This window comes from Gekko japonicus, unplaced genomic scaffold, assembly GCF_001447785.1.
Source record: "Gekko japonicus isolate JY-2015 unplaced genomic scaffold, Gekko_japonicus_V1.1 scaffold336, whole genome shotgun sequence".
Lineage (NCBI taxonomy): Eukaryota > Metazoa > Chordata > Lepidosauria > Squamata > Gekkonidae > Gekko > Gekko japonicus.
The window spans coordinates 1,141,007-1,152,931 of record NW_015172014.1 but is presented as its reverse complement, the minus strand read 5'-3'; the positions used below and the strand labels follow the sequence as shown (position 1 = coordinate 1,152,931).

General features: G+C 59.5%; 2 protein-coding genes across 2 annotated transcripts in view; one reads left to right on the top strand and one right to left on the bottom strand.

The window, feature by feature from the left end:
• The first annotated feature begins 221 nt into the window (after nt 1-221).
• MEPCE (methylphosphate capping enzyme) lies at nt 222-6,746 on the top strand. The gene is made up of 4 exons (XM_015420324.1): nt 222-2,016; nt 4,189-4,407; nt 4,798-4,924; nt 5,920-6,746. The coding sequence occupies exons 1-4, from the start codon at nt 484-486 to the stop codon at nt 5,970-5,972; spliced, it is 1,932 nt and encodes a 643-aa protein (XP_015275810.1). The 5' UTR covers nt 222-483; the 3' UTR covers nt 5,973-6,746.
• An 801-nt stretch (nt 6,747-7,547) lies between these two features.
• The window catches only part of PPP1R35 (protein phosphatase 1 regulatory subunit 35), a 4,790-nt gene continuing 412 nt past the window's right edge, over nt 7,548-11,925 (bottom strand). Inside the window, exons 2-5 of the mRNA XM_015420338.1 lie at nt 11,696-11,905; nt 11,075-11,399; nt 8,103-8,233; nt 7,548-7,871 (exon numbers count right to left, since the gene is read on the bottom strand). Coding sequence (XP_015275824.1) covers nt 7,698-7,871; nt 8,103-8,233; nt 11,075-11,399; nt 11,696-11,875 — 810 coding nt within the window. The 5' untranslated portion in view covers nt 11,876-11,905 and the 3' untranslated portion in view covers nt 7,548-7,697. The remainder of the gene's footprint in view (nt 7,872-8,102; nt 8,234-11,074; nt 11,400-11,695; nt 11,906-11,925) is intronic.

Below are 11,925 nucleotides of genomic sequence, written 5' to 3'. Positions count from 1 at the left end.
ATTTATTGGCTACAATGGAAACAAGGAGGCGGGAGGAGAAGAGGGGAGGTGGCTTCCAGAGCTCTCCGTCGAAAAGACCGTGATTGGTTTCCGTTCCACGCGGGTGGCCACAACACTGAATCCCGATTGGCCTCTTCCGAGAGAAGGAGGCGCGTCTTCCTCGGAGCCCGCCCACCGCATATATAAGTCTCAGTCGAGGGGGAAGCGTGCCATCGCGGGAAGGCAGGAGGCGCGAAGTGTTGTTCCTCTGGTGGCAGCTGGGCTCGCGCATGCGCCGGGCGGGGAGGCGCCGTCGGCGGTTGTGGAGGCGCGGCTCTGCGCATGGGCGTCGGAACCTGACTGGAAAGGGAGCACGGCGGCTGCGCGCCGGGCCTGCGCAGAAGGAAGGAGGCTGACGGCGCACGCGTAGGAAGGGACCGGGAAGGGGCGGAGGGAGGCTCGGTGCGAGGCGAGCGGCGGAGGAGCCCCGGGGGCGCGCGAGGCATGCTGGAGATGGCCACCGACAAGGAGACCTTCCTCGTCCCGGCCCCGCCGCCGCCCCTCAAGCCCCCGCCCGGAGGAGGAGGCGGCGGCGGCGGGGAAGTCCCCCCGGGGCGGCTCCATCAGGGGGACGCGCCGCCGCCGTCGGAGGAGGAGGAGGTGGGGGGCAGCGGGGAGGTCGCCGGGCAGGTGCACCCGGGGGCCGGCCCGGAGGAGCGCAGGGGGGGCGGCGGCGCCCCGCCGGCGGAGGAGGCGGAGGACAGCGTGTCCGAGCTGCAGCGGCCCCGCAACGGCTTCCAGCCCCACCCGAAGCCCCCCGGCGGAGGAGGAGGGGGAGGCAAGCGGCGCAACAGCTGCAACGTGGGCGGCTTCAAGCACCCGGCCTTCAAGCGGCGGCGCCGGATCAACTCGGAGTGCGACCCGGTCCTCCCGTCCGAGTTCCTGCTGGGCGGCAACATCTTCGACCCGCTCAACCTCAACAGCCTCCTGGACGAGGAGGTGAACCAGGCCCTCAACGCCGAGACCCCCAAGTCGTCGCCCCTGCCGGCCAAGGGCCGCGACCCGGTGGAGATCCTCATCCCCAAGGACATCACCGACCCCTTGAGCCTCAACAACGCCCAGGAGGACCCTCCCGTCCTGGCCTCCCCCCTCAAGGCCGGGCGCAAGCGGCACCGCCACCGGGGGGCCCAGCGGGCCGCCAGCATCGCCGAGGCGGGCAAGGCCGCCCCCTCCTGCAAGTCGTGCCAGAAGGCCTGCAACGGGGCCACCCCGCAGCCTTACGAACTGAACACGGCCATCAACTGCCGGGACGAGGTGGTCTCCCCTTTGCTGCCGGGGGGTGGAGATGGGCAGCAGCGCGGCCAGCAGCCCTTTGACGGCATCACCCCCGCTTGTGCTTCCGTAGGCTCTTCCACAGGGGGTGGCAGCAGCGGCGGCAGCAGCCGCCACCATCACCACCACCACCACCGCAAGAGGCGTAGGACTAGTAGCAAGTCAGAGGGGGCCAGGCACCAGGAGGCGGCGAGCGAAGGGCCTTACCGGAGCAGCCCGGACGGGGGACGGAGCGCACCCAGGTGCCGGCACCAGCCACCCCCTTCCGCTCAGCAGCCTCGGCGGCAGTCCCAGCACAAGTTCCAGTATGGCAACTACTGCAAGTACTACGGCTACCGCAACCCCGACTGGGAAGACACCCGGCTGCGGGTCATGAGGCCGGAGTGGTTCCAGGGGAAAGAGGTGCTGGACGTGGGTTGCAACGTGGGGCACCTCACTTTGAGCGTGGCCAAGAAGTGGGGTCCCCGCAGGATGGTGGGCGTGGACATTGACGGGGCCCTCATCCACTCGGCGCGCCAGAACATTCGGCACTACCTTTCTGCGGAGCTGCAGCAGCAAACCAGCAGCAACAATGAGGGCACCGGCCTTCCCAAGAAGACCTTCCCGGTGTCCCTCATGGCCAGCCGTGGCCCCATTGCTGCGCCGAGGGTGCCCCAGGAAGGGGCCGATGCCACGGTCTTCCCCAACAACGTCATCTTTGTCAAGGTGAGGCCAAGGCAGGGCCATGTCTGCAGCCTGTTTGCCTTCTTCCGGGGGGGGGGATGTCAAGACTCACCGGGCTTGTTGCTGTGAATGCTGTGCTGTAGGCTGGAGTTACACCCAGGATCTCTCTCATGCTCGTCAAGGGGCCTGGCTCACAGCCAGTGTTCCCTCTAAGCTGAGTGAGTGTGAGTCAGCTCAGTTTTTTAGCCTCTGGCTCACACGTTCTTCAGGATGGAGGGCTCCAGAGCAAACAAATTTACATAGTAGCCAAATTGCTGGCTCACAGCTGTAATGCCGGTAGCTCACAGAGTCGAAATTTTTGCTCACAGGAACATTAGAGGGAACATTGCTCACAGCGTGTTTCCTCCCAGTTGTGGATTTGTACTGCCGAGGGTGGTGACGCCTCCTTTCCCATTCCTGCCTTTAGGCCCCGGGTTCTTGCTCAGGGGTGGCGACAGGGGCCTCCGCGTGTGGCATGAGGTGGAGGGGGGGCCTCGGCAGCTGCCTTCTCTCCATGCCCTTCTGGGGGGGGGCTTGGACCGGAGGCGTTAGCATCCTCCTGTGTCTTGCCAGGGTTACCTGCTGTTCAATGGCCCTCCAAGCCGGGGAGGGGTAGGAGATCCCTTCTGCTGGGCTGTGTTCCAGGCCAGGAGCACCTCAGAGACCCACAAGGCTTTCAGGGGATGTGTTCTTGAGAGTCAAAGGACTCCTGGGTCCCAGGAGGTCTTGCAGGGAGCAGAGGCCTTCTCTTGGAGGGGTGGCCCATGGTCAGAGGGCCGCCGTTCTCTGAATCTGGCTGTGAGGATGGAGGCACTCGTGCGGAGACGGCTGCCTCTGGGACAGTTTGAGACCAGGGCAGACAAGACCCCAGGAGGGCTGTGTGCTCTCCAGAAAGCGCCTTGGCTGGAACCTGGGGGAGCCTATCCTCTTCTCGCTTTCCAATGGCCCCCCTGCCCTACTGACCCAGGGATGCTGGGCCCCTCCTTGCTGCATGGGGGTGGGGCAGGAGCCAGGGAGGACTGAGGGACAAGCAGGGGTCTCTCCGGGTGGGGGGGAGTTCCGCCCTGCCCACCAGAACTGCTGAGGCTCAGCCCCCCACCCCTTGGGCAGCAGGGAGAGAGAAGGCGCACGGGAGCCTGGGGCTGGTCTGCCACTCTTTGGCCGTGGGGCAGGGAAGATAGAAGGTGGCAGAGGTGGGTGTTCCCGGAGGAGCCTTTGGGGCTGGCTTAAAGCCAGAAGGGCGGAGGAGGGGCCTGGCAGTGCAGCTGTGCGGGGGAGTCTGGTGCTGGCCAGGTGCGGCTCCAGCCGGCAGGAGCTCTCCCCCCCCCCACACACTTCACCTCCCCGGCCAGCAGCACAGACCAGGGCAGAGAATGCCTGGGAGCTCCACTCCGGCAGTAGAGGAGCCCAGGTTCAGTCTTTGCGGAGCAGCCTGATGGTACGGGGGGAGGGGCCTTTCTTTGCCCCTGGCAGCTCCTGGGAAGCCCCCCCCCAAGCCACCGTCTTGGCATGAGAGAGTGAGCTCAGGAAGAGCCCCCACCTGTCCTCCTCCTCCTCTGTGCATGGAAAGAGGGGAGCAAAATGAGCTTCCAGGCTTTGCAGAATACTTTGGATTCCTCAGCCCCAGACACACCTCTGCCGTGTGGGCAGCTGCTGCCAAGGAGCGTAATCTCACTCCCCCTCCCCCCAAGTCCCAGGGGAACGCAGCATTACGCCAGTACATTTCCTGGATCTGCCCCCTTCCCTGCCTGGGAAAGGTTGACTCCAGGGGCGCACTGCAAGGCTCACACCTACCGAGCAGGAGGGTGGGAAGGGGCAAGTTGGTGTTAAAGCTGGGGGGGGGAGTGTTCCTTTGTGCAGGCCCAGCCCCCCCCTCCCCTCTGGCCTTGAAGCCCCCCTGCGCACACTCCCCCCATTGTCTCCACGCCCCTTGGCCTTGGATGCTGGAATCTTCCCAGCTGTGGTGCTTCCCTCCTGGTCTGGGCTTTGGTACAGTCGCTGGGCAGCCTGTGGGTGGCAGCCAGCTGCACCGCCTTAGTTGGCGTGTCTGCTTCAGGATTGCTCCGGGCACGTTGGCAGCGCTGCCCCAAAGTCTGAGGAAGGAAGGAAGAGCTGGTGGGTGTTTGGAGGAGCCTTCCCACCCTCCCGGCCAACGCTGCTGGCCTCTCTCGGCAGGGCAACTACGTTCTGGAGCGTGAGGAGCTGCTGGAGGCCCAGAAGCCAGAGTACGACGTGATCCTCTGCCTCAGCCTCACCAAGTGGGTCCACCTCAACTGGGGGGACGAGGGGCTCAAGCGCCTCTTCAAGCGCCTCTTCCGCCACCTGCGGCCCGGCGGCATCCTGGTGCTCGAGCCCCAGGCCTGGGCTTCCTACGGCAAGAGGAAGAACCTGACGGTGAGTGGCGGGCTGGGCGAGGGGGGGGGGACGACGACACACCTGGGAGACCTGGGTCCCCTCCCTCTTCAGCTGCACAGCCTGGTGAGGAGGACCGATTTTGTGTGGCTGGTTCCGGGCCTGAGAAGAAGAGCGGCCTGGGAGGCAAAGCCGGCTGGTTCGGCCGGTCACGGCCGAGTGCTCTGCGCTCTGTGCAGCTGGTCCCAGAAGTGTGGTGGTGCAAAGCAGGAGGCCTTGACCTTGGCCCTCCCGAGGAAGGGCGTGGTTGCAGCCCCCCACCTGCCAGCCCCCTCCCCTCCCCATTGAGCAGGTCCAGTTGATGCCCCTGTTTGGGGGGGAGGGGTGGACGGAGGGCCGGCCAGACACTTCATCCCTCCCTCCCCCTCCCAGGAGACAACATGCCGGAACTTCCACCGCATCAAGCTGAAGCCGGACCAGTTCCCCTCGTACCTGACTTCACCTGAAGTGGGCTTCTCCAGCTACGAATTGGTGGCCACGCCGAGGCACAGCTCCAAAGGTGAGTGGGGCAGGACAGGTGTGCTGCCTTTGCGTGCAGACTGGGATGGGCTTGTGGGGGGCGGGGCGGAGTGATAAAAGTTGACACCCCCTCCCCCAATAATTTTGAGCGAGGTCATGTCTAAAATGCCATCAAGTTGCAGGCCGACGTTCAGAGGTGGTTTGCCGTTGCCTCTGTTCTAACCCCAGCCGATTTCCGCTTAGCTTCCAAGATGTAACTCAACCGGGTTAGGCTGGGCCAACCAGGTTGAGTGTTTAGTAAACTGTGGGTGACTTGGGGTTGGATGAAAGGGGGCTGGATGAGAAGCAGCCCTTCAGCACAAGCAAGAGGCACCCCCTGCACCCAGAGAGCGGGAAAGAGGGGGCCACCAGTCCAAACCCACCCTGCCTGGGCTATTCTGAGGAACCCTTTGGATGTCCTTGTGCTCAGAAGCGGTGACCAGTGTTTCCCTCTAAGCTAAGTTTGTGTGAGCCAGCTCACAATTTTTTAGCCTCCGGCTCATACATTTTTGTCTTGGCTCAGAAAGGATGGCTCCAGAGCACATTAATTTATGCAGCAGCCAAAATGGCTCACTCACTACTTTAATGCCACTAGCTCACAAAGTAGCATTTTTGCTCACAAGGATTCCCAGCTTAGAGGGGACCGTTGGGGGTGACCTTTTTTATTCTGCTCCTGCAACCTGCTTTTGTACCCCTGCAGGACTGAGATGCTGCCTTCCCCCTAATATGGCAGCACACTCTTACGGGGAGCTCAGATCGGACGGGGGGGGGACGGGGGACGAAACACGCTTTGCTCCCAAGATGCAAAGCTCCGGATGGTCCCACGGTGCTCTGTGCTGATCAGAGCCCTCGGACGGCATTCTGAGGCGGTCAGTCCGCTGGCCCGTGCACACCTGGGGGGGAACCGGGTTCCTTTGGCAGCCCCCAGCTGTGCTCCGGGGCTGGACTGGGGTGTCTTTCTGACTGCCTGCTTGTCTGGGCTCTCTCTCCCCCTAGGATTCCAGCGCCCCATCTATCTCTTCCACAAGGCTCCCCTGAGAACACCCTGAGGATTTTTTGCCCGGGCTTGAGAGCCAGTCCGTGGCTGGACTCCCGCTCACCTTTCCGAGCCGCCGGGGGCATTTGCTGGAGGCACTTGGACAGGAAAGGACAGAGGAACCAGGTTCACCGCCCCTGAAGCCATGGAGTCAGTCGGAGCCGCTTGACCTGCAGGACTCCCGTCCTCTTTGCCTGCGACAAGCAGAGCGTGAAGAACAGAGCAAGCAAGAGGCTGCCTGGAGCTGCTACCGAGATCCTGCTGTGCGTGGGGAGGAAAGAGGGAAGTGGGCAGGTGATGTGCGGGGGTGGGGGGATAATGGGGGACTGGCTGGCTTCCTCCCTCCCTCTCTCCCGGCCATTACCCTGAGCTCACAACCCAGAAGAAGAAATCACACACAAGCCATTGTGCTCCCTCAGCCTGCTTAGGAGCAAGAGGGCCCCCCGAAGGAGCTGTGGAATTCCCTGCTGTGGAGTGGGGCAGTGGGGGGGGGGCGGGCACTTTCCCTGGGTAGGGCAGACACCTTCACCTGGAGCACTGAAGCCTTTCCCCCCTACTTCCTGAGCAGGGCAACTCTGCCCCGTGAGCTTCCTCTGGGCTGGGCCCGTGCCCCGGCTGCCCCCACCCCCCTTCTGAATCGAAGAGCTCCGCAGCCAGCCAGGCCATCCGCCCCCCATCCCCCTGCAGGAGCCGCCTGCTGTGCCCCCTCTCCCCTCGCAGCTGGGGGGACCTAGTTTCATCCAGGACTTTGATCTTTACACAGATGTTGATTCTATATATAAATAAAGCCTACCAATTACCAAGGGTTCGTCCGGTTTGTGTCCCTGGGAGGTGGCGGGTGGGCAGTTGGCTGGCTGCCACCTCCAGTGCTGGGGGATGTGACGCTGCTGCTGAATCAAGCCTTCTGGTCGGTCTTGTCTGCTTGTACCTGCTCTCCTGGGTCATCCCCTACTGACTGGTCCTTTTTAACCGGAGGTGCCGGAGCCTGAACCTGGAACCTTCTGCCTGCCAAGCGGAGGTTCTATTCTATTCCTGAGCCACGGCCCCTCCCCAAAGAAGAGACCGAATTTATACCCCTTCACTCGGAATCTTAGAGCGGCTGACAACTCCTTTTCCCTCCCCCTCCCCAGAACAGACACCCCGTGAGGCAGGTGGGGCTGAGAGAGCTCAGACAGAACTGTCCTTGAGAACAACTCTGAAAGAACTATGGCTTGCCCAAGGTCATCCAACAGCTGCAAGTGGAGGAGGAGGAGTGGGGAATCAAACCCGGCAGTCCGCACACTTAGCTGCTACACCAAACTCCAGAATACACAGGAGCATGCCTCTTATCCGGAGCCGGTCCATTATGGTCAGTCTCATCCACTCAGACTGGCACTGGGTCTCAGGCAGAGAGGTCTTTCCCGTCACTTCCTGCCTGGTCCTCTTCAACGGGAGATGCTGGGGACTGAACCTGGGCCAAGCACAGGCCTTGCCCCTGAGCCAGAGCCCCCTTCCTTTCAGAAGCGCCACCCACGTTGCCCTCAGATTCCAGGCTCCGCTCCCCACAGCCCTATCAGAAAGAGGCACGCACTCCCAACAGATTGCTTGCAATTGTGTTTATGTATAAAAAAGTCTGTGTGTGTGGAGAGCATGATGGGAGTCCTCTGTGAACAAACAGTCCTATTGCTGCGCTAGGTGCCAGGCAGTCTCTGGGTCCCCTGGACAGTGAAAGCAGCAGGCCCTGCTCCTGCCTCTCCCCTCAGCTGTTCCACTGGCGCAGCTTCCGGTACATCAGAAAGGTGGCGGCTGGATCTCGGGCGCGCGGCTTCTGCTCCAAGGGGGGCAGCCCCTCCACCTCCAGGAAAGCGGTCTCTGTGAACAGCTCTTCTGGGTCGTAGAAGGCCATCAGGTCTGGGCCCTCAGAGGCCAGCTCCTAGCATGCAAGGGCAGAGGGAGTGCAGTACTTTAGGCAGGACATTTTTGTGGCTGTATATGTGCGGGGGGGGGGCTCAATCAAATGAATCCCACTGTTCTTGCAGCAGGAAGCATGTCCTCTGGAGCCTTGTAGAGGGAAAGGAGGCTGGATTGCTTTCACCTGCTCCCAAAGACACAGACTGAGGAGAGGAGAAGCTGGCCAGTCAGGGAGGAGCTCTCCCCTGCTCACCTTTTGGCCTTCCGGCCGGGGCCCAACAAGCACCAGCTTCTCCTTCATCGCGGAGCTCAGCAATTCCTCTTTGGGCACCTGCAGGCTGACCAGTCCTTGGTAGAGCTGCTGTTCCCGAGGGATGTTCATGCCTGTGGGGTAAGAGTAAGCCAGGGCAGGAGCTGTATCCCTCGAGAGCCGGGCCCCCCAACACAGTGCCCACCAAGGGTTTTGTGAAAGTGGCCGGGGCTAGACAGAGCTTTGGCTGGCTGTGCAGATTTGTAAAAAAAAAAGTTCCTTTGGGACCAGCTGACGCCAGAACACAAATCTTTATGGCATGACTGAATGTAAGTGATGTGTATGCAAGAAAGTATTTTTTAAAACAGTGATGTTAAGAACATAAGAGAAGCCAATGGCACATCCAGTCCAACACTCTGTCACACAGTGGCCAGAAATACCAGGTGCCATCAGGAGGCCCAGGACACCAGAAGCCCTCCCACTGTTGCCCCCCCCCCAGCACCAAGAATACAGAGCATCCCTTGCCCCAGCCTGTGAGTTCCTATCTATACCTTGTGGCTCATAGCCACTGATGGACCTCTGCTCCAGGTGCTTATCCAGTTCCCTCTTGAAGCCGTTCCCTGCTTGTAACGTATGGCACTGAATTCCATGTGTTGATCACTCTTTGGATAAAGGAGGACTTTTATCCATTCTAACCCGACCTCAGCAATTTCATGGAGTGCCCACAAGGAGTTCTTGTCTTGTGAGAAAAGTACCTCTTTCTCGACCTGCTCTATCCCATGCATAATCTTGTAAACCTTGATCATGTCACCCCTCAGCCATCGTTTCTCCAAGCCAAAGAGCCCCAAGCGCTTTAACCTTTCTTCATAGGGAAAGTGTTCCAACCCTTTGATCATTCTAGTTGCCCTTTTCTGCACTTTTCCCCATGCTATAATATCCTTTTTGAGGTGTGGTGACCAGAACTGTACAGTGTTCCAAATGAGGACATACCATCGATTTATACAGGGGCATTATGTTCATTTTAAACAGCAAACAGAGCCTCTGCCTGAAGTTCTGAAGAGTTTCTGTTTGAGTGTTGGTTTGAAGCAACAGAACAAAGTCTGAGTCCAGCGGCACTTCTGGGTATAAGTTCTTGTGTGCATGCACATGAAAGCTTATGCCCAGAATAAATCGTCGTTGCTCTTAAGAGGTGCCGCTGGACTCAGTAATGTTCTGAGTAATGCATAGCCTCGCTCCTTGACTTCTAGTTCCGCCCATCGCCCTGTGTCAGAATTCCAAAGGTGCCCACAGGCTGAAAAGGTTAGGGGGCCCTGCTCTAAAGGAACCGGGCAGGCAGAAGGAGCGGCACTGTTTTGCCAGCCACTGGCACAAAATCAGATTATATCAGAACTCGGCTGCAAAACCAGAGGACAATCCCAGTGCCATGATGAGGGTGGGAGATGCTCTCATCTGCACTGTTCAGGGACAAAGGGTTGCCTTTAGTTTCCACCTGAGTTTTCCTCGGCAGGAGATGGCAGCAAGAATCCCAACATTCGCCACTCCCACCTGGCTTCTGTGTCCACCTCCCTCACAGGGTGGGGCAGTGGAAGAAGAAACAGCTGCAAAGAGTGATGCGGCAAAGGGAGGACCGAGGAACAGTCATCTCCTTGACTGCTGCTCTCTCACCACTAAGAAGCCGTGTTTGTTGGGTCTCTGTTTAAAAAAAAATATGACAGCAGCAATTTTGTGCTGTGGTGGTTCCCGATGCACCATCTGCATGACCCATGTTCTAGATCAGGGGTGTCAAACATGCAGCCAGGCCCACAGATGGCTACAGTCCGGCCCACGAGGCCCTGCCTGTTTCCTGCTTCTTTTTCTAGTTCTGCGGCTGCCGCGGCTACATCACAGCTTACTCTACAAGACTCTCTCAGTCACACAGGAGAGGTAGATAGGCAAGCCTCTCCTGTGCGACTGAGTGTGGTAAAACACTGGCTGAGGCTTCTCCCCCTCCTCCACCAGAGCTGGCTTCCTTGCCAGGCTGCCCCAATCCTATACAGGAGACACGTTTTATTTAAAGTTTTAAAAAAATCTTTAATTGTGTTTGTCTGTGTCCTTTATAAAGTTTATATCTCCGCTTCCTGGTATTGCCTTTTATGGCACGGCCCAACAAGGTCTCATTTATATCAGATCCGGCCCTCATAACACCCCTGTTCTAGATCATTATTTTTTTTTCTTCCTTGTCGTTTGTCTGTCTTGGGGAGGGAGCTGCAACCCCCTTCCAAAATCCTTTTTGAGCCTAACTGTTCTGGAAGTTGCCTTCTAGCGAGACTGGATCAGCCATCCACCCATTTCATTTCACTTCAGGATAACCTGCCTTTCTCTCTAACAGGGATCCAAAGAGTTTACCCACAGTGTGGGACTGGCTTGAGGTCTCACTGCCAGCCTCCATGGCACAGTGGCGGTCCAAACAAGGAACCAAAAAGATTGGGGGGACTTAACCCTGAAACCTGGGATCCAGAACCTAGAAAGGGAAGTCAAACAGAATAGAGGGCCAACAGTAAAAACTTAACTATATAGTATACAGGCCAAAATGTGTCAGGCCAAGTCCATTGTCCCTTGCGTGCTAAATTTTGGCATTTTCACATGAGGTGTGATTGGGCCCTTATATGCTTTTTAATTCTTTGTTAATAAATACATGTATCTTTTCATACTATATAATGAAGTTTTTATTGTTGGCCCTCTATTCTGTTTGGCTCACCTTTTTAGACAATGGCGGTTAAACCTCGGTTTCCCAGACCCTACTTTGATCACTGCATGGCACTGGCTCAGGTATTGCCTGCTCTGGCTGGCAGCCACTTTCCAGAGTCTCAGCCTGGGAAAGGATGTTGCCCAGCACAAGGGGGGGGGGGACCTTTAAGTGGCGATGAGGAGGGTGGGGTTGGCTTTGCAGGCAGAAGGCCCTGCCCTGTGAGCCACTGCCCGTCCCTCCAACGTACTTTCTCCTACTCGAGCTTCTACTGCGCAGCGGGTGGGAAAGGAATGCTGGAGGAGTTCCCTGGCTGCCCGCCGGGCATCGAAGTCCTGCTCCCGGGCGGCCTGCACCTCCGCCCCCAAGGCGATGCTGCTGTGGAGAATGGGGGTGCTCAGCCCAGAGGGTTGGTTGAGGTGCCCATCTTCTGCCAAGCTGCCACAGGGCTCCCTCGTCAGCAGGCTGGGGGCAAGGGAGCTGGTGGAAGCACCCTGGGTCTCCTCCACTCGCCCCAGCAGGTCCAGGTGGCCGCCTCCAACCTCATGAGAACCAGAGTCCAGCCGGAAACGCACCTAGGAGGGAACAGAGAAGTGGAGAAGATTTCATGACCGGCCAGGGGTGTGGGAGAAAACAGTTCCATTCCTAAAAGAGCTGCTTTTGGGTTGCAGTCCTGGCTTGAATATTGCAGTGGGGCCCTCTGCACATGCTCAGAGAGGCACTATAATTTCCATATTTGAGGACAGTCCTAGCTCAGGGCATTAGTAGGAGGAGTGTGCTGCCACCCACGTCCCCGTGCCCTCCTCCCCTGCCGGCTCCCCCCAGTCCGGTGTTGTCGTTTTGAAGGCACCCCGTCCCCCCTTGCACTCACTTGCCGCCGGCGGATATTGCCCGGGCCACGGCGCCGAAGGATTCCCCCGCCGCCGCCCTCCCGGTCCGGGGTGAGCACCACGGCGGGGTCAGGGATCAGGGGCTGGACCGGAGGGGCCGGAAGGGGGGCGGGCGCAGCACACGGCAGGCTGTCCTCGTCGCCGCCCCCGGGGCCAGCCATCTCCCCCCCCCCAGGTCCGTCCGGCGCCACCTGCAAGAGAAAAGGGGGGG

Bases quoted from the DNA above. Each gene is read 5' to 3' on its own strand.
- MEPCE (XM_015420324.1), top strand. From the start codon at position 484: ATGCTGGAGATGGCCACCGACAAGGAGACCTTCCTCGTCCCGGCCCCG. The intron at 4,408-4,797 runs GTGAGTGGCGGG...TCCCCCTCCCAG, and splicing joins GCAAGAGGAAGAACCTGACG to GAGACAACATGCCGGAACTT. The intron at 4,925-5,919 runs GTGAGTGGGGCA...CTCTCCCCCTAG, and splicing joins GCCGAGGCACAGCTCCAAAG to GATTCCAGCGCCCCATCTAT.